The following is a 20838-nucleotide window of genomic DNA, read 5'->3' as shown; positions in this document are numbered from 1 at the left end:
ACAATACTTACAACAAAGCAATGTGGAACTATCCACAATTGGAAACAATTTCCAAACCATGTCTTAGATAGCGTGATTTCTATTTTAAATTTTCACCTTGGTAAGTACATACTGTGTTCAAAGTTGGCGTACGACATAAACTACATCGTTGAGCGGAATGTTGAACTGCTGTTTATGCAGCAATAGCTAGAGGGTAAAGTTGCTAAAAAGCTGTAAATTTGGGAGGTCCTTTTGGAAAATATCCAGTACCTGGAAACAGTTTTAATAATAAGTTTCAGCTGGCTTGATTCTAGAACAGAACTCTTGCAAAATGGCCGAGGGAGAAACAATGATCCAGAATGTCCCGGGTGATATAGAAGGCCAAACCAATTCTGGATCAACATTTTTGTTAATCCGCTCGTACGACGAAGCGCGAAACCTCTTCGCTCTTTTTCTGACTATCAATTTATTCCTCATTCTGTTTGCATTAATTGTCAACGCGTCCATATGCTACATTATGATTCGTGGGAAACGGTACAAACGAAACAGGTCCAATCTATTTATCACCCATTTGTCCGTGATGGAACTGATATATCGCTTCCTTATATTTCCCTTGCTTGTCTACCTTGCTGTTCCATCATCAGGAATACAGAGTTTCCATTGTAAAGTTGGATCTTTCTTTTCAAGTACCTCTGCATCAGCCATCTTCGTGAGTCTGGTTGCCATCGCTGCAGATAGATACCACAACATTCTTCATCCCTTGGAGAACTTGAAATCAAAACGGAAGCCCACTTTGCTCCTATCTGCGGTTTGGGTGTATTCTGCTGTTGTGTCAATCCCAGTTGTTGTCAGTGCGAGAGCTGTTCCAGTTTTAGAGATCCCCGAAGCTCGAGAAATGACTTGCGACAATTGTGCTCATAAGAAGCTTTGTGATATCCCTCAAAACTCGCTGGGTCGATCCTCCACCACATTTTATTTTCTTCTTGCATTTTTTATTCCACTGGCCGTCATCTTTTGGCTTTACACGAAAGTAGCCATCTTCCTTTATCGCAGAGGCAAGAATGGAATGATGCACAAAGTAAAGGCCAGGTCAAAATCCAAAGCAGTACGAATGCTCACAATAACCGTTATTGGATATGTGCTGTCTCTTGGTCCCTATGTTGTTGTGGCAATGCTCAGATCCTACGGTATTTTTAACGAAACTCCATTTGGTATCATGTTTCTCATTAATGGGCTGGTCGATTTTGCCTATCATACAAGTTCACTTGGAAATCCGTTGATTTATTCGTATTACAACGGAAATTTTCGAAACGAAATCGTCCGGCTTTGTTGTAGAAGTAAAGGTGGAGAGGTAGCTCCATATGCAGTGACATTTGTTAATTCACAAATGAATAACTAATCACATTTGCGTCTCTTTCTTTCTGAAGAAAGACAGCGCTGAATGATTGGCACAGTTTCATTAACCAGTTGATGAGTTCTACATTGTAAGGGTTGAAAACATTTCCAACGAATTATGAATTTGTAGGAATTGTACCTTATACCAGCCTGGGAAATCACACGTGTCTACATTTTTGAAGCTTTGCATTAACTTTGCACTTGTCATGAGTTTGAGATAGCGGTTTGGGATTATTTAATTTCGTAAAAATTATAACTTTAGTAATGGCACTTATTTTAGATGCGCTCAAATAGTCTAATATTGATATTTTTTTGTAAGAGGAGGCAAACAACTTTCATTATAAGCCAAACTTTTGGATATGGTTCTCAACGTCGATGTAGGCGCCTCATTAGTTTGTCGAACCAATCAATCAAATCTTTATTCATAAGCTTTAATTAACTTTTAAGAATATGATAAGGAGCTACTGAGATGACTTTATTATCGTAGAAGTTAATTGGCAAATCCAATAGATTTTCATCGGAAAGTCGACACATTAACGGTTGGGTAGGTAGCAGACAAAATAAGGAGCATTGTTTGTGGTTTCATATTGTTATTCAAGTGGAAATGATAAAATACATTTAACTCTACTTTTCTTTAAAAGGAGCGGTAGAAATTGATTTTTTCAAGCCCTTACCTTTAAGTAGAGGTCATTAAGAGGTCACAATTTTAATACGTAATTGAAAATTGCTAAAAACCATAGAAACGAGTTTGCTAACAACATTAGCATTTTTAAAACGCCTCGGGATGTAACTAAAGCTGCTGCACGTAGATGACTGATTTGCAGATTAAGTATATCATTCATAGGTACAGAAACCTGCTAATGGCGTTTGATTTACATGCTAATGGAACTTTATCTTCTGGAGATGTAATGTTCGAAGCTGACGTAGAACACAGAAAAAAAGAAACAGAGCAATGAGTCGTTGAGCGGAAGAGTGAACTCTCAGGTACAATATCACGAGCTCTTACTTATTGAGAAACTTTGAAGGATCTCATTAAACTGAAAACTACTCATCAATTGGAAACGATTTAATTTCCAAACATTTTTCAGCTGGTTTGGTATCGAAACTCAAGTTATGTGTGATGGCTGAGGGAGATGCCATGAGGAATGACACGCAGTACAAGTTCGTTAATCCGGGTTCAACACTTTCGCTGATTCGCTCGTACCAAGAAGCGAGAAACGTCTTCGCTATTTCTCTGTCTTTAAATTTACTCCTCATTGTGTTGGGAATAATTGTGAATGCGATCATATGCTATGTTATGCTGCGTGGGAAACGCTATAAGCGAAACAGTTCCAATCTATTTATTACTCATTTGTCGGTGGTTGAACTGGTTCATCGCTTGGTTATCTTTCCCATTTTAATTTCCTTCGCCATTCCAGCATCGGGAATTCAAAGTTTCCAGTGTAAAGTTGTATCATTCTTTTCTCACGTCTCTGCATCGGCCATATTTGTTAGTCTGGTTGCCATTGCTGCTGATAGATATCAAAACATTGTCCATCCATTGGCAAACTTGAAATCAAACAGAAAGCCCAGTTTGCTCCTAATTGTGGTTTGGGTGTATGCTACCGTCGTGTCAATCCCAACTGTTTTCAGCGTAAAAGCCGTTCCAGCTTCAGAGATTCCGGAGGCTAAAGGTATGATCTGCGACGCCGATTGTGCTGGCAAGAAGCTGTGTGATATCCCTCAAAACTCATTGGGTCGATTTTCAACCACTTTATATTTTCTTCTTGCATTTGTTATTCAACTTGTCGTCATATTTATATTTTACAACAAAATAGCCATCTTCCTGCATAATAGAGGCAAGAATGGGATGATGCACAAAGTAGCGGTAAGATCTACGTCCAAAGCAATACGAATGCTAATAATAACTGTATTAGGATACATGATTTCTCTCGGTCCTCGTGTTGTTGTGGCAGTATTGAGATCTTACGGCATTTTTAACGGAACTTCATTTGCGGCCATGTTTTTATTTCATGCTTTGGTGGATTTTGCGAGTTATTCAAGCTCAATGGGAAATCCCCTGATTTATTCGTACTACAATGGAGATTTTCGAAAGGAAATCGTCCGGGTTTGTCGCAGAAAAAAAGATAAAAAAATTGCCTCATATGCAGTGACATTTGTAAACTGTAACACAAACAACTAACTGAGTGATTTCGAATTTTTAGGTGGGAAATAACTAACCAAGTTGTGTAAATTGTAGACAGCAATAGTAAAATCAGAGTGGCTTACGCGCAAAATTAGCTATAATGAAATGTATATCGTGTACGTGCTTCTGTCAGGTTAACTTTATGGTCATTTTAAGTACTTAGCTGTACAAAGTTAAGAGAGATTTATTCCCTATTTCTTGTCTTGATTTATCTCTCTTGTCTGGTTCAATACGTTCGACAGCGAACGGCTCGCAGTGGGAGCTGAATATCACACTGTTGAGTTGGTTCAGCTTCAGGGACAAGACAAGTGGTAATTACAAGTCGCGCACATGCAGTTAGAAAGCGCGTATTATTTACTCTGAACCAAGTTAGATTTAAAATCCTCTTGTCAGCCCTTGAGACTGTTTGAAGAAACTTTTAGATATGCTGAAAACGTGTTGAGAATTATAAATATTCTGAGAGATAACTGCTACCGAGGGCAGTGTTCACGATAATCGTGTAAAGCAGAGTCAATTTTGCATTATGTGGGATGACGGTAATATGATCCGTCAAATGCTGAAGGGCAAGCTGTGTTAATGTGTGACATGTTCGACATTAAACTGTGACTCTAGATCTGTAATATAAGCATGTTGTTAAGTTTCGAAATGGTGACATGTGAAATCATTTTAACCCCCATTAGCTGCATGGTAAAGTTTTGGATTCAATGTCAGTAAATGGAGTTTAAAAATTTAATTTTGTGCTCTTAGATTTCAAAACATTATTTTACTTATTTAAGTCTCGCTTTTTGATAGTTATTTTACTTACTTGGAAATCTTGCAAATAATCCCAGCTTTTATCAAAAAGCTTTTTCTTTGATTAGGTTTTTAAAATTTAATTATTTCCTTCGAAAGATGAACATTTAAATTGAACGTGGGCCTGTTTACTTTATAAGGCAGCGACATGCGATGTTTCTCAATGTGTTTATTTAAAATGTCTCAACAAGCGTTAAAGTTATGAAATCTGCCTAGCATTTTTCAGCTGTTGCTTAGTCACAGGGAAATTTGCCGTAAAAATGCCATGATGCGGTTTGCCTAGCCGTCTAGAAGGAAAAGCATCATTTGCCAAGAGACTTTCTGCCATGTATGAGCAACAGCTACTATGATGTAGGCCATAAGTTTTGTAACTTAAGACGTAGAGATGTTTTATATGATGACTTTCTATCTAATTTTTGTAAAATGTGTTGACGCACAATATAGAATGTAAATAGTCTTCGGCAATCAGATGGTGCACAGTAAAAAATTAATTAACTTTTCACCTATGTTGTCAAGCTTACGCCCATAGAGATATACACCTGTACTGTAAGATTTGATAGTAACGTATTTACAATTTTTTTGTGACTAGGTTATTTAACTTTGTACATAAATGCGCATTTTTAACATTATTAAGGCTTCTCATTCACTCAAAAGTTTCTTGCAGGTCTCTGTTATATCAAACATGGCAGTCAAACTGAATTTTCCCATCCAAGTTTGAATCATTTTTCCCAATAAGTATTACTGTAAAAAGTTTCCCGGAAATCTCTGTTATATTAAACATGGAAGTCAAATTGCATTTACCCCATCCAATCTCAAATCATTTTTCCCAATGAGTATAACTGTAAGAAAATCAAACTTAACGAGATAAAAATTGATCTCGTCTAGTAATGAATTTAATGAAAACGTGAGCCTTCATTTTGATTGGTGATTTGCCATGAATTGTCAGTTTCATTTCCAGTTTTTGTTTATTGTATGACGTAAGCGGCTTTCATCCTTTTCATACAAAAGATTTTATTTGGGCAGATTAAAAAAAAAAACATGAAAATTTGAAGAATCGATAAAGTAGGTTGTTGATCCTTCACGATTTACTACGCATTTATCAGTCTTGCAGATCATTCTGTCGCTGGCCAACTGCTCTCCCTTCGCTCCGACTAAAAGCTAACACTCGCATTCATTCTTAATGAAATTATTGCCGAAGTATCTACTCTGTTAGTTTATGTTGCAAGAGATTATCTTTTGAATTCTCGGTTTCAGGATCGGATTGAGAAGGGTGAAAATATTGCGTAACCAAACTAACTTTCATCCGTCTTTCTTTCGACTGTCAGGTTGAGAAATGGTGCTCCCCTGTAACTAACAAAACGATAGCGCAAATGACTCAAGTAGACAGGGAAACTCTGTGTTCCTCAGCATTCGCTCATATGAGGACGCAGTGAATCTATTTATTATTCATTGGCTCTCGATCCTCTTCTTGATAATTCTGGGAATCATTTTAAACGTCAGAATTTGCATGACCATGGTGAGGAGGAAGCGTTACAAAAGAAACGCATCAAACTTCTTTATACTTCACCTGTGTTCAACAGAGTTGGTTTATCGCCTGCTTGTCTTTCCTTTGACTATTTACTTTGTCATTCCGAGGTCCGCAACCAAACAAATTCTCTGCAAGTTGGTATTTTTCTTCTCAGGGACTTGGCGATCGACTATATTTGGCAGCCTGGCTGCCATAGCTATCGTTAGATACCAGCACGTTGTCCATCATTTCGAGTCTTTGAAATCATCAAAGGGAAGTCGTACTCCTCTTGTCCTTATGGTCTGCTTGTACGCTGCATTGACATCGTTTCCCTTGGCTATAGGTGTTAAAAACGTGCCTGTCGTGAGCATCCCTGAAGCCTAAAGTATGGAATTTAACAACTGCATTGACATAGCTCTTTGTAGTATTCCACAAACCTCTTTGGGTCAGTTTGCAACTATGCTTTATTTTTTTCTCGCGTTTGTTTTTCCATTGGCTCTATTAACTGCATTGCACACTAAAATTGCTATCTTCTTTCACAAACGAGTTAGTAATGGAATGATGTATATTTACTATGGCCAGTTCTAGAGAAGTCAAAATGATCTTTCATCATAATTTCTGACTTGAAGTCGTAAAGTGAGTGGTACATCTTCCTAAGTACAATCATCAAGGTCCAATTTTCATATGTGGCTTGAGTAATGAATGCTATTGGCGTAGCTAAGTCTGAAATTTTTGAAAAATGGTAAGATTGTTGATCACATTTTTCAGTTTTATTTTTTCTGTATTAAAAGTAACAAACTGTTCTTTCACGCGAAATTGTGAATGAAATATTTCGCATGTTCACCTCAGCAGGAACACTGCTGTTTGTAGAAAAAGACTATCCGATTCAACTTTTCACGTCATCCATAATGATTTTAACTTAACAGGGATTAAAAAGAAGTTAGTACATTGTTTAAATACTAGCTTTTTAAGTTTGAGGGTACAACACTGATAGTGGTACGCTTCCCCTGTATGAAATATGCTATTAGTTATTAGTGTATCAATGTTTGATGTATAGACGTAGACAACTACTATTCTTGATCCTCTGTGAAGCTCCTGCAAGAAGCATTATATAAGAATAAATATGGCCAAAAAGTGAACGCGTTCTAACTGATAACGTATGACAAGAGCGCTGATGAAATTCTTCTCTTACAGGTGGGCAGTGTCGCCCTGGAGACCCTGCTCTAAGACTTGTGGAAAGGGTCTCCAGTACCGCTCGGTTCGTTGCATGCGTCAAACTACAAATGGCACCACTGTGGAGAGCCCTAATCATTTGTGTCCCAGAGATAAACCTTCTGGGGTCCAAAACTGCATAAAGAAAGCGTGCCATTTGAATTGGGTGGTCGGTCCATGGTCTCATGTAAGTTCTAATCGTAAGCAAGTTTTTGTAAAACAGCTGAAATTCCCGCGATCGCTTTCGCGAAATGTTCACACACGAGTCAAATTCGTAGCTGACACTTTACCTGACTGTTTGAAGTGACACAAGCCACAAACTGATCATAAACCAGCTTGCTGTGCATACCACCTTACTTCTCTTTACTTTTTTTTTTCTTGTGGTATCTCGCAGTGCCACGGTCTCTGCGGTGTTGGACACCGTGTGAGGAATGTCCGCTGTCCAGTGGCTGGTAAGTGTGCACACGGGAAGAAACCGCCCAGCCGAAAATTCTGCTCAAGAGAATCGTGCTATCAATGGATTATTGGACGATGGAGCAGTGTGAGTACCTCTAAGACTACAATATAGCCATTCAAGGTTAATATATAAGCACTTTATCTATTTCACCTCAACACCTACAATTTCGTCAAATCCCTAACGCTTACAGACAATGACGTTTAAACTTTTCTAGAACCGGAAGAAAACCAAATACGAAAAGAAAAACCGAAAGTTATGTTTTTAGTGACTTTGGTAATGACGTTTCTCACCGCTGAGAACGATAATCGATTGCTGAAAGATTTGCCACAGGCCGATTTTGGTCGTGTACCTGAAAGACTTACTCTGTCGGTAAGGACAAAGTCAATAACCGAGAATTTTGTATATTGAAAATTACGCCCATTGTTTTTGTAATGATTCAAGGCATTTTTTCATCTTGAGCCTCAGCGCGAACGCGCTTTGGTGCTAAGGCTCAGCGCTAGCTAATATGTTTTTTTAGGGGGGGGGGGGACGATTATGAATATTCCTAATAAACGAAACTCTCTCCTGTTTCCTGTTCATTTTTTTTTTTTATCCCTGTTATATTTTTTTTGTCAGTGTTCCGCTGGTTGTGGTTCAGGAGTACAAAGACGGTCAGTGACTTGTTTGCACAGACTAACAAGGCGAGTCGGTGAAAAATGCAGCGCAGACTCTAAACCAGCATCACAAAGGCAGTGTAAAGTCAAGGAATGCAAGAAAATAGGTATGTGTACGTATTTAACCATGCATGGCATAATTAAAATAGTGTTCATTGGACAGCAATTGCTCCTTTAAAGCTGTAAGTCATCTTCTACCAATTTTGCAGAGATTTGAGGTTTAACCGTGACTGGTCATGATTGCTCTATCAAGCGGAGATGTTAATCGTCTAAAACCAAGGTGCCCCCCCTCCAAGAAGCTAAGGGGAACTCGAGCCAATATTTATGACTTCTACTCGTGTTCAGCATTATTTGTTTCTCCATTTATCCACAAAAGGGAAGAGAATAGCTAGAACATAAAGGCGCCTTTGAAATAACTGCTTTCTCTTATTAATTACTGTAAGGCTTTTACCGAAAAATTGCGTTTTTAAAAAATACTCACGGTTATCTAACCGTGCCTTCATCGATGCAATCATTCGCCCCCTTAAAACCATCAGCTTTCAAACGCTTTGTTTAACATCATCTCGAATCTTGTGGGAAAAACGTCGAACGTATTTTTATTCAATATGATTTTTTACCAGATGTTGTGTTAGAGACAGTGTGTCACAGAGATAAGTACTCCAGCAAGCAGTGCCGAGCAGTGCTGAGATTTGACCTCTGCTCCACAAGGGGGTGGCTGGACCTCTGTTGTAAGACATGTGAGGATGCTGGTCGAAACTAAATGTGGGTTTTTTGAACGCGTGAATAGAAAGTCTGATCTTGGAAGGGGGATTCTGAGGGGAAATTTGGGTAGTAGTTTGCAACTAAGACCCTTAAACCCAGATTTTCTTTAGACAAATCCCATCATTGCACCCTCCAGTCTATAAAGAAACAATTTTATATATTGTGGCATGTCCACCTTATGATGCCAAATCCATCCCTTTCAGAGGTGACCAATAAGTGATTTCTCCTTTTAATATCAGTCAATTGCCACGCAGAAAGGTGACGGAAACAAACAAACAAAAAAATGTCAAAAGCTAAAATTATTGGAAAGGAATGGCGACCGTAAGGAGAACTTATTTTAAGAAATTGGCCTCAAGAGGGCCAATAAACTTGCAAAATACTAATTTCGCAAGTACTGCCGGCGCGTTGATAACATTCAAGCCTTATTCAGGACTTCGGTTCCGAAGTTATATGTCATTTAGGACCCCCTCCCTACCCCCTGCACCCTTTGGAAAGTTAAAATCTCAAAGTCCAACTTAATCCAAAGGGCCATTTTGGATATGTTAAAATTCAAACTTAGCTCTGAGGTTAGGGGGGAATTAAACAAAAGAAATCACATCGAGGTTGAGGGATAAATAAATCGTTTCTGTTCTTTAATTCCCACTTGCCTCGGAGCCATCAAAGAATTTTAATTCATCATAATTGCATATCACCTAAAAGTTTAGCTATGGTGTGTTTATTTACATGTGTAAAGGTACGGGCTTTATGAATTCGTATAGATACTGAGTTTCTATACATCACTTCCTTTTAATAAATAAATAAATATATTTCTTTATTTTAATATATCTAGAATTAAAGTTAATGATACACCAATCAAAGAATAGCTGTCTTAACAAGTCAACCAAACTAGATCTGATTCATAAGAGGCTAAGAAAATTATTTTGTCACCAGCCCATTACAGATAAGTTTCTGTATTTTGTAACCTGTTTGCCTTTTTTTCATTATTAAATGTCTCTTATCAAATCAGTTGTTGGTATTAAATATACTCTTAATCTGATAATAACTTGTGATTAAAAAAATTGTTTCGAGCTCTTTTTGCTGGGAAATTTTAAATTGTTCTACACATGCCATCGCTTTAATTTTCTACTTAAGCAAAATTGACTGCTTTTTTTCGATTGTAAAGCAGATGTTATAAAGAGGCTCATGAACGAATTTTCATTAATCCAATATTCTTGCACTCAAAATCGTTGTTGAGATTATCTGTCTGTTTTGTGAAAGTATTAAAGTCACAGCTCTCCTGGAAGCGATAGGAAGTCAGTAACCGAAGCAATTTCTCTTGAGTCGTAGAGTTCCTCTTGGAAGGTTTGTAGGAGACAGATGGCTAAGAAAGCATCTCACATGTCCTGTTGTAAACAAAACATTTTTATTGTTTGTCATTCATAAATACCTCTTTGAAAAGGTTTAGTGGAGCAGAATACCGCCAAAATTGAGTGATCTTGAGGGATTTAATTTTTTTCTTTCCTTTTCTTCTAAGTAAAAAAAAGTTATATATAAAATTGCAATAAAAACTACTCGAGACAACTCCATTCAGTCCTTTTCTCTGCTTGTGAGGGGATTCCTACTACCTTTTTTGTGAATTCATAAAATTGGAAGAGAAATTTTATACTATTTTTTATAGTATTATTTTCAGATTTCTTTCTCGATATCCCCTCATAAAGTTCTTGTTAACATTGCATCGAGACGTTTGGTAAATGTTATGTGAAATATTAGCTTATTCCATATTCATACCTTTAAAGGCTCGATCACAACATCATTTAAGCCATGTTGCGGAGTATTATTGCTCTGAAACAAAAATGTTGACGCTGTTCATGGAAAATTTTATGTCTAAGATTTACCATTACAAACACTTTACCAAATTTACCCGCTATGATAAGAAACTTGCGGAAATTGAAAGTGAATGTTTGTCACATGACTTAAATACTGTTCCAATAATCACTTCCACACATGTAGAATTGTTGGAATAGAGGGGGGTAAGTTCCTTAAGAAACTGTGGTGCTGCGTGGGCGAGGGGTGTAAAATGATAAATTAGTAAGAATTTTGGGTTGTGTCAGTTTTCTTTGCATGAAAATGAAGCAACGTTATTGTTGGGAACACGGTTACGAGGAAAAAAAACGAATAAATTAGTTAAATGAAAAGCGTTGTATATCGTGGAGATTAAAAGTGCCGGGTTAAACCTTATCAAAATTCTAAGTGAGCATTGATATTCATGCAAGGGAGTCGTTTTACACTCGACTAGATAAGGATATGGCAAACAAATTTAAAATTCTACGATGTATCTTTCTCCACCTGTTATGGTCGTTGACATTCGAGAGTATTCCTCTTCCAACGCGATTTTCCATATGGCGACTTACATAGGAGACGGACTCTTCGGCTCTTCGGGCCAAACGATAGGTTGGAAGCTTTGGTACTGTTTGTTCTTTACAAGACGTGTTATTGTTGTTCTAGGTACATATTGCCTGTCAGACGTTACCATTGCATCAAAGTTCTGTGGATGAAAACTCCCAAAGAACGCTAAAATACGAGTTAGCCATAGATCTATATATTGCTTTCAGTCACAAGGCATGATTTGAAATAAAAAAAAAAACTGCATGGCAGGCACTGGCTCTTGAAAAATTGTGAAGTAACTAATTTTAAAGATAAACTCGACCTTAGAAAGACTCGCCGAGACCTAACTGATATAAGACAATTCAAATTTTGGTAAAAGTTTGAACCTGATATTGAATTATCTAAAAACTTTCAAAAACCCTTGTTTTCCATTTTCTTTCCTTCGTGGCATCTAATCTTGACCCAAGAGAAATAAAACTAGCTATGAAGATTTCTAAACTTGTTTTCCTCGTTCGGCTTGGCAACTGAATCGACTGAGTCAGCTAACATCTATAACTTATTAACAGTTTGGGCAGCAGTAGATTCAGACCTTATAAAAAGAAAAAAACATTATTAATAGATCGTATCAAAATCATGATAATTTTAACTTTTAACATGAGTAAGCTTTGCAGGTTAAGTGAATGGTATGATGAAATGAAAGTGTAAAGATTCTCTTTATCGTGTAGCAGTACCGGTCCCTCTCTAGATTCTTATAAATGTTTTCCAAATTCAACTTTATAAGATGCTAAGAGTAGAGAAATTATTGATAAAATTTGAAATTTTATCTTAAAATTTCAAACTATGAACATTCCAACACGTTATAAGATGGTTTATATAACATTTTGGCTTTTACGTCTCCCTCTCTAGATTCTTATGAATGTTTTCCAAATTCAAATTTATAAGATGCTAAGAGTGGAGAAATTATTAATAAAATTTGAAATTTTATCTTAAAGTTTCAAACTATGAACATTCCAACACGTTATAAGATGGTTTATATAACATTTTGGCTTTTACGTCTCCCTCTCTAGATTCTTATAAATGTTTTCCAAATTCAAATTTATAAGATGCTAAGAGTAGAGAAATTATTAATAAAATTTGAAATTTTATCTTAAAATTTTCAAACTATTAACATTCCAACAAATCTGTTCGCCAAAAACCATTTAATCGTTCGGTGTTGTTTGTATGAAAACGAAATCGTGTGCAGAAGGCAGAAAAAAAAAATCGCGTCCATGAAATAGTAATACCAATGAAAGGAATATCATGGCGTATAGACAGTGGGTAAATCCGTTTGTCTTGAACTATGAAACCATTCAGGATTGGTTGTATGAGGCCGAATTCACGCGCAGAAGGCAGAAAGATTACCTTTTATCAACATAAGTGACATTCTAATTGATTACAGAAGCCATTATAAGACCTTGCAGAATTTGGATTTACATTACATTTGGATTTGAGGGATGTAAGGCGTGATAATCGTAGTCTTGGCCTGAAATTAAAAGTCGGTTTTTCCCCTTAAAAAGCTGTCTTATAATTTATATATAGGCCCTTTTAGTATTACAACAGAAACATAATTACCTTAAATGAAAGGAAAAAAGGGTAAGCTCAGTTTAATTGAAAGTGGATATATGAAAATCATGTATGTGAAATGCCTAATGAGAAATGAATATGAAAGTTATCTTCCCAGAAAATTTTCATATATTCAAAACGATTGATTCATTACTTGACGAATTTCATTATGAACCAGCGTAATGACCAGAGCACTGCACCGGTATCGCAGAGGTTATTGGTTCACATCCCATACAGGCCTGAATTTTCGGGTCTTATTTTCACTACTGCTACAGTAGTTTTCATTACTGCGAAGATCTCTTTTATATTCAAGCTCATATTAAAAGTAAACCAACAAGAGAAAATAAAAATCCCTCGTAGTCTGGTGTACTGAAGACCAAGTCGCGCCATTTCCTCTCAGTCTTTTGAACTTTCTGCATTACTGAGTAAGTCTTATTGAAAAAGTAAGCTAAATAAACGTCTCACCGATTCTTTTACATTTGGATTTGCTGCTGGAAAATCCACACCCAGTCTTTAGGCTACAACTGTTCCCATTACAGTACTGACAAAGAGAGTCACAACTGAAAAGTGTGCCCCTACATTGGCCATTACTGCAATTATCATTTCGAGTACAGCGGTCACCATCGTTGCAAGCTACCCCATCATTGTCTGACCAAGTACTTACATTTTTACTAGTGTCGCATCTCTGTAAACAGAATATTAAATCCAAGAGCTTGATTGAGCCTTCCAGGCAGAACAAATAGTCTCTCTATTATCTTCTCAGACTGATTCACGTTAAGATTGAGATACAAATTGGAAAATGTTAGCAATTCCAATTTTTTTTCATAATATTTCCATTGATATCCACAAGAGGATTCAGTATTCATGCATATTTTTCCTTCTTCCCATAGTGCTTCATTGTTATTCCTACAGGAAGTTCTATATTAATTTTATGAAAGACACAAGGCTGCCAACCATATTACCTGGCATTGATGACCTGGTCTTAGTGAACCGTGATCGAAACACTGTCGTATACCGCTTTCGTTGATTACGCAGTATCCTGTTTTCACGCGGCACACGTCATTGTGGCACTCCACGCACGTGAGGCACGAGAAAGGCGTGCCTGAGCAAACCCCATTAGAACAGCGATCGTTTATAGTGCACGCTATGCCATCGGTGCATGGTAAAGTATCGTTGTTTGTCCAGGCGAACTTGTTGCTGTCGTTACAATCCTATCCAACAACAAAAAAAGATAAAACATTAATCAGTTGAATCACGAAGAAGTTGTCTACCTTTGTTTAGCGGGCAAGCGAAACATTGAGGAGTTCATGGACTTAATCGCAACATAGAGAGGGTAATATTTTCCCAGTAACAGTTTTAGGGAGAATAGGCATTTTCAGGAGTTATTAGTGAAACTGTATTCTTTACTGTATAACGTCTGGCAGTCTTGACCTGTGTTGACCTTTTAGTGAAAAAATGACAATTTAATCTTCCCTTGTGGACGTCATAAGTTTTCCTTGAAGCTTTTAGATTTTATCAAGATGTTATCCCACGCTAATAAATTTCATTTCTCTCCCTCTATCCGATGAACAATACGTATAAAAAGTTATACAGTAATAGAAATGTTACCTGACACTGATTGCTAGGGTTAACTGTACCATACGCGTGACAGTGGTTATTGATCTTACACTGCCTCAAGTCACATTGTGTACCCAGCTTGGTGTAGCAAGAATTGCATTTGCATGTGTAACTGCCATGTGTGTTGGTGCAGTTATGTTGGCATGGATTGTTGATGCACTCATCAACGTCTGTTGAAATACAGTAAAAAGGAAATACGAAGATCTTCAATTCATGAGCGAAAACTTGCAAATTACTTGTATCTCGTAAAGAAATAGTAATGACAGTAATAATGATCAAACAATCAAATTGCTGAACATTACAACTTCCTATCACACTCGATATTAAAATTGTCAAAAAGCTGCTTGATTGTGAATCATTTAAAAACACCAGTTTTTATTTCATAAATTAAAAATGCGTTATTGACCAAGCGTGAGGTCAAGATGGCTGGATATTAGTCGAGGTCTCTTCTTCTTGCGTTTTCATGGACCGACGCTAAGTTAAGGTACATAGAGACGCAAAAAAGAAATGAACGATATTGGTCAATAATGGAGTTATTTCGCCTCAATAAAAACTAGACTCTCACTCTCTAGAAGCACTTGAGGATTCTAAATAAAGATAAAATATTTTTCAATAGGAATTGGTACTGGTCAAAGAGAAATATGGAAAAAATCAGACTGCCGGACGTTTAGTTATTCAAAGACCGTGTCCGATAGTGTCCGAAGAAAATTTTGTAAGTGTCACGCTTGGATCTCTTTGTAGTCTGTGTTCAGGGTCGGCGAAACGGACAAAGTTCGAATGTTTTCATTCTCTAGAAGCGCTTGAGGATTGTAAATGAAAGTAGACTATTTTTTAAGGAAAATTGGTGTATTGTTTAATATGTTATCTACTGCGCTAGCTAATTAAGGCCACAATTTTCAATTAATTATTACTAATCGCATAACGTGATGACGTCATAAACGGAATTCGCTGTATTACGACTTGCTAGTCAGAAGAACTGTGAGACACCACTGGATTTTGAACGCGACTACTCCAAGCGATGATTCAATAAAGGAGCTGTTTAAAACCGTGGACTGAGTTAATCTTCGACTGGCAAAATATTCAAAATCCACGGTGGTCTGCTACAAAGCGACAACTGGATAAGCGAAGATGGAAAACGCAGCTGAAATCGAGAAGGCTAAAAGCAAGCGTACAACAGCTAAAGGAAGATTCAAAAGAAAGAAGAACTTCCTCACCAACTCGATAGACAACAACCAAGGCGTAGAAATAGTTGAAACAAACTATGCGAAACTCGCGGAAGCGTACGATGAACTCGAAGGCAAACATGAAGCCTACATCGAGCTATTGCCAGACGATCAGTCTGAAGAAGCAGAAGTGTGGATGACAGAAGTCCAAGAGAAGTTTTTTATTTAATCAAATATGTGGAACAAATCACTGTGAAAGAAAGATCAACACGTGCGTACGCGGAGCGTCAAGAATACATTGATAAAGCACGAACAGGACAGAAAACAGCGCGCGCAGTTTTCGAAGCTTCATACAAAAGTATCTCGCACGCGCTGCAATCTAAAGAAATTCCCAATTTTGCATTGAGAGATTTACAAATGCAAATTGAAGAATAATTTTTGGAATGCAAACGATCAAACGCAGAACTGCTACAATTATTAACTCAAGACTCAGCAGAAGCTGAAATAAATTGGATCGCTACAATCCAAACCTGTTATCATGAAATAAAGGAGAAAATAGCGCTAAGCTACACTAATGTGGAAGAAGCTAAAGAAACAAAGCGGGAGTCTACGCCTCAGCTTCCTTTCTACAACTAGAAAAAGTACGAATGCCTCACTTTGACGGAGAACTGCGCAAGTATCCGCAATTTAAAAGAGATTTCCAGAAGCAAGTTATGACTCAAATCCGAAAAGGTGACGCAGCGTACGTCCTACGCACCTGTCTTAAGGGGGAGCCAGCGAGATTGGTGAACTGCGTAGACGACGACATAGACGAGATGTGGCATCGTTTAGACGACAAATATGGAGACCCAGCCAAAGTTGCCGATGTCATCATTGACGAAATAAAGCGATTTAGAATGCTCAGAGAAGGAGAAGATAAACGCTTTATAGAATTTGTAACCCTCATAGAGGATGGTTATCGTAACCTAAAAAAGGACTCGGCTTGGAAACAGAGATCACAACCACAAGTTCAGTCAGCGTAATTGAGAAAGCACTCCCGTCAGATATCAAACGGAAATGGTCCGAACGGGTAAGCTCTCGTGACAGTCTTGTTGATAAAAGCAACAAATTTCCAAGTCTTCTCGACTTTCTACAGAGTCAAAGGGATGCCATTGAATACGAAAGTGCTACAAGCCGTGCAGGAAGCAGCAACCAATATCACAAGGGCGCAGCACATTACTCGGAGGGTATCACAGTTGGAAAAGACGAAAGTACCAAAGAACCTAGGCCTAAGTGTCTGATTCACGAGAATGGTAAGCACTGGACGTCAAATTGCCGACTTTATCAAGCTAAGACAGTTGACGAAAAAAAGGATTTTCTCAAAGAAAAGCAAGCATGCTGGGCTTGTCTTAAGCCTGGTCACAAGCAGCGGACTTGTAGGATAAAAAGAGATTGCGGCGTGAATGGCTGCACGAGGAAACATCACCCATCAATTCACGAAAACGATGAAAGTACACCCCAGCAAGCTTCTGCCTCCGCCAATGTATGCAGCGACTCCAACGTCGATACATGTCTCCTCCAAGTACAGAGAGTAAAAACCAGGAAGGGGACAGCTAATGTAATGTGGGACAACGCAGCCTCACTTTGCTTCATAACCAACGCCAAAGCGAAACAAGAGAAACTCAGTGGAGTCAAAGTGAATCTTTCAATAGTGAAGATAGGAGGGCAGAACGAGGAAATCGAAACAATGAAATACAAGCTACCACTTTTGGACAAGCGAGGTCAAGCCGTGGAATTCGAAGTATATGGGATCATTAAAATCACCTCTGATATCGAGCATGTAAACATAGAGAGCATCGCCCACCTATTTAGAAACGTTTCAAAGGATGAAATAGCGTGACCCGCTAGTCCAGTTGATGTGTTGATCGGTTATGAATACGCCGCCTTTCACCCGGAAAGGGAACAGAATAATGGGCATCTTGTACTACTGAAAAATCGTTTTGGAAGATGCCTTGGAGGAACTCATCTACTGCTTAAAGAAACGTGCATGACCCATAATCTTGGAAACGCGAGAGTACACTTTGTAGGCAAAGTCAATGTCGAAGATTTTTACACTATCGAGGCACTTGGTGTACAGTGCAAACCGAAGTGCGGAGGATGCAAGTGCGGAAAATGCTCCTTGGGCGCCAAAGATTATACCATACAGGAAGAAAGGGAACTGGAGTTAATTGAGCGGAATTTACGATATATCGAGAACGGGAATTACATAAGATTATGTCCTAAGATGCGAGAAGATGGTATATATGTGATTAGAGGACGAAGCGAGTTATGGATGGAGATGAGCTACAACAAGAGAGAAGTAATATTCCTTCCATACGATCACCCATTCTCACGTTTATTTACAGAGCAAATACACTTAAAAGGGCATCATGGAATATTAACTACAGCCAGCAAAGTGCGTACCAGGTACTGGATCCCGAAACTGTTGAAACTTGTGCAATCAATCAAGTCCAAATGCGTCGTTTGTAGAAAACTTGATAAAAAAGTCAGTGAACAAGTAATGGGCAACCTTCCAACTAAAAGGCTGAAACCAGCCCCTCCATGGAGCAGTACAGGCATCGATTTGTTTGGACCTTACAAGATTCGCGATGAAGTAAAGAAAAAAACAACATCTAAGGCGTATGGAGTGATATTCAACTGTCTAGGGACAAGAGCAGTTTACTTGGATATAGCAGCAGACTATAGTACAGAGAAATTCCTAATGGTCTTCAGACGATTCGTGTCACTACATGGCTACCCATCTAAGCTATTCTCAGATAACGGTACCCAACTCGTCGCTGCAAATAAAGAGCTTTCTAATATGACCAAGACTTGGGATTGGAACAAACTAAAAGGTTTTGGCATAACTGAGGGATTTGAGTGGATCTTTACATACGCAGACGCACCCTGGCAGAACGGAGTCACAGAAGCTCTCATAAGATCTGTAAAACGAGCTATTAACGCTTCTATTGGCGATAGTACCTTAACATTCTCAGAGTTACAAACAGTACTTTACGAGGTCGCCAACTTGCTGAATGAAAGACCAATAGGAAGGCACCCTGCGTCACCTGATGACGGTGCATATCTTTGCCCAAACGATCTTTTGCTTGGTAGAGCAACGGCACGAATACCAAGTGGCATGAACTTTGACGAGCGAGCGAGTAATAGAAAACGGTTTTCGTTCGTACAAACGATAATATCTTCTTTCTGGAAGAAGTGGACGCAAAATTACTTTCCCAGTTTGCTGATACGTCAAAAATGGCATACATCCCACCGTAACTTAAAAACTGGAGATATCGTTCTTATACAGGACTCGAGCTTGTTAAGAGGTAAATGGAAGATCGGGAGAGTTTCTAATACATATCCAGGAACGGATGGGAGAGTCCGGAAAGTAGACGTCGAATACAAGAACATAACAAATGAGCCTGTAACTAAATATAAAGGAAAAGGCTATATAAGTGTACAGCGACCAGTACAGCGCCTAATATTAATACTGCCTATTGATGAACAGTGACTGAACTCTTAAATTTACTTGTAAATCGTATACTTACTATACCTCATTTCAGATGGGGGAGTGTATTGTTTAATATGTTATCTACTGCGCTAGCTAATTAAGGCCACAATTTTCAATTAATCATTACTAATCGCATAACGTGATGACGTCATAAACGGAATTCACTGTATTACGACTTGCTAGTCAGAAGAACTGTGAGACACCACTGGATTTTGAACGCGACTACTCCAAGCGATGATTCAATAAAGGAGCTGTTTAAAACCGTGGACTGAGTTAATCTTCGACTGGCAAAATATTCTACCTATTCTTCGACTGGCAAAATAATTGGTATATTTCAAAGAGAAATATGAAGTTATTTGAGGACCGTGTCCGGTCGTGTCATTGAAAATTTTATAAGTGTCAAGCGCTCGGATAACGTTGTACTCTGTATACGGGGTTGGCGAAAAACATCAAGTTCGAAATTTTTGGCTGCCTAGAAGCGCTTGACGATTTTGAATTAAGGTAGAACATTTCGTATAAATATTTTGGATTTCGAAGAGAAATATGGAAAAATATTGGACTGCCGGACGTTCAATTATTTTAAGACCGTGGCAGCCGCCGAACGTTTAGCTACTTAATTGTAGGAACGTCAGCGACACTAACAGTTTGTGTAAGATCTGGAAGATTACATTTATAACAATTACTCATAAAAAATCAAGTTCTGAAGCAGCAAAATGCTATACGGCCGAAGAGGTATACAAAAAACGGATTTATTAAGACAGATAGACTCCCGTTTTAGAAGCAATTATACACCACAAAGGATTAGCGTATCGCTGATTATAAATTTGAATAGTCTAAACTAACTTCTTCAAGATGCCCACACCGAGACATTAGTCCATAGTTTCGCTGCCTGAATACGCAAAATTTTTCAGGATGGAGACTCACCTTTCTCGCAACATGTTCCTTCGTATCCCAATCGGCAACGACATCCGCCACTATTCGGGGTGCCGCCGTTATGGCAGTTACCCCTGTTACACGATCGCGTCACCACCAACTGATATGGACATTGTCCACCACACTGCGCGGAAAAAGTTTTCTGTCGCGTGCGATTCTGCGTGCCACTAGTTCCACAACGATGGGAGCAAGAACTCCAAACACTCCAGCTTCCAACCCGACAGTTTACCGGATTGCATGGTGCTCTTCGAATTCGTCTTCGTCTTCGCCTCCACGAGAAAGTCGAATTGATCTCAATGCACAAGAGCAGAAAGCAAATTGTCAAAATGCTGGTTTTCATATCGCGTTTCTGTCAGTTGTTTGCTTAGTAATTTCTTTTACTTAGTTAGACCTTAAAAAATCGTCTGGCACTACCGGAAACCACGGACATTTAGCGCCGGCGGTAAATCTGACCAGTTTATAAGCTGCGCATGCTTTAGAGTATGTAACAAGATGGCGGACGGAGAGAGCAAGAAATGAAAACAGAATGATCATAAAGCGCTTTACGAATTCTTTCCAACGGATAATTATCAAGTAAATGATAAGGAACGATATCGGTCCAAATCTAAGATTTTTCAAGTCGAAAGACTGCTTTCGAAACGGAAAAGCGGCAATGGAAGTACTTACTCGACCGTTCCACTTCTTA

The 20838-nt window shown here is 38.3% G+C and overlaps 4 protein-coding genes and 1 pseudogene across 4 annotated transcripts in view; 4 read left to right on the top strand and 1 right to left on the bottom strand.

The window, feature by feature from the left end:
- LOC113677779 (A disintegrin and metalloproteinase with thrombospondin motifs 7) overlaps positions 1-10007 on the top strand; it is a 34752-nt gene extending 24745 nt beyond the window's left edge. Inside the window, exons 21-24 of the mRNA XM_027194624.2 lie at positions 7053-7257; positions 7465-7611; positions 8143-8287; positions 8801-10007. Coding sequence (XP_027050425.2) covers positions 7053-7257; positions 7465-7611; positions 8143-8287; positions 8801-8940 — 637 coding nt within the window. The 3' untranslated portion in view covers positions 8941-10007. The remainder of the gene's footprint in view (positions 1-7052; positions 7258-7464; positions 7612-8142; positions 8288-8800) is intronic.
- On the top strand, positions 219-2154 carry LOC149046575 (galanin receptor type 1-like). Its single transcript, XM_089204587.1, has one exon. The coding sequence runs from the start codon at positions 311-313 to the stop codon at positions 1376-1378; it is 1068 nt and encodes a 355-aa protein (XP_089060713.1). The 5' UTR covers positions 219-310; the 3' UTR covers positions 1379-2154.
- LOC113677781 (neuropeptide FF receptor 2-like) lies at positions 2310-5147 on the top strand. Its single transcript, XM_027194626.2, has one exon. The coding sequence runs from the start codon at positions 2495-2497 to the stop codon at positions 3554-3556; it is 1062 nt and encodes a 353-aa protein (XP_027050427.2). The 5' UTR covers positions 2310-2494; the 3' UTR covers positions 3557-5147.
- On the top strand, positions 5709-6577 carry LOC149046574 (neuropeptide Y receptor type 6-like; annotated as a pseudogene).
- Positions 9727-20606, bottom strand: LOC113677791 (uncharacterized). Its single transcript, XM_089204589.1, has 7 exons — positions 20145-20606; positions 14517-14695; positions 13871-14119; positions 13374-13593; positions 11268-11895; positions 10710-10763; positions 9727-10324 (listed from the first exon to the last, which is right to left on the bottom strand). Exons 1-5 carry the CDS (start codon positions 20491-20493, stop codon positions 11849-11851), a joined length of 1044 nt encoding a protein of 347 aa, XP_089060715.1. The 5' UTR covers positions 20494-20606; the 3' UTR covers positions 9727-10324; positions 10710-10763; positions 11268-11848.
- Positions 20607-20838: the final 232 nt, after the last annotated feature.

This window comes from Pocillopora damicornis, chromosome 4 (genome assembly GCF_964200805.1).
Source record: "Pocillopora damicornis chromosome 4, jaPocDami1.2, whole genome shotgun sequence".
Lineage (NCBI taxonomy): Eukaryota > Metazoa > Cnidaria > Anthozoa > Scleractinia > Pocilloporidae > Pocillopora > Pocillopora damicornis.
This window is presented reverse-complemented; position numbering and strand designations above follow the sequence as displayed.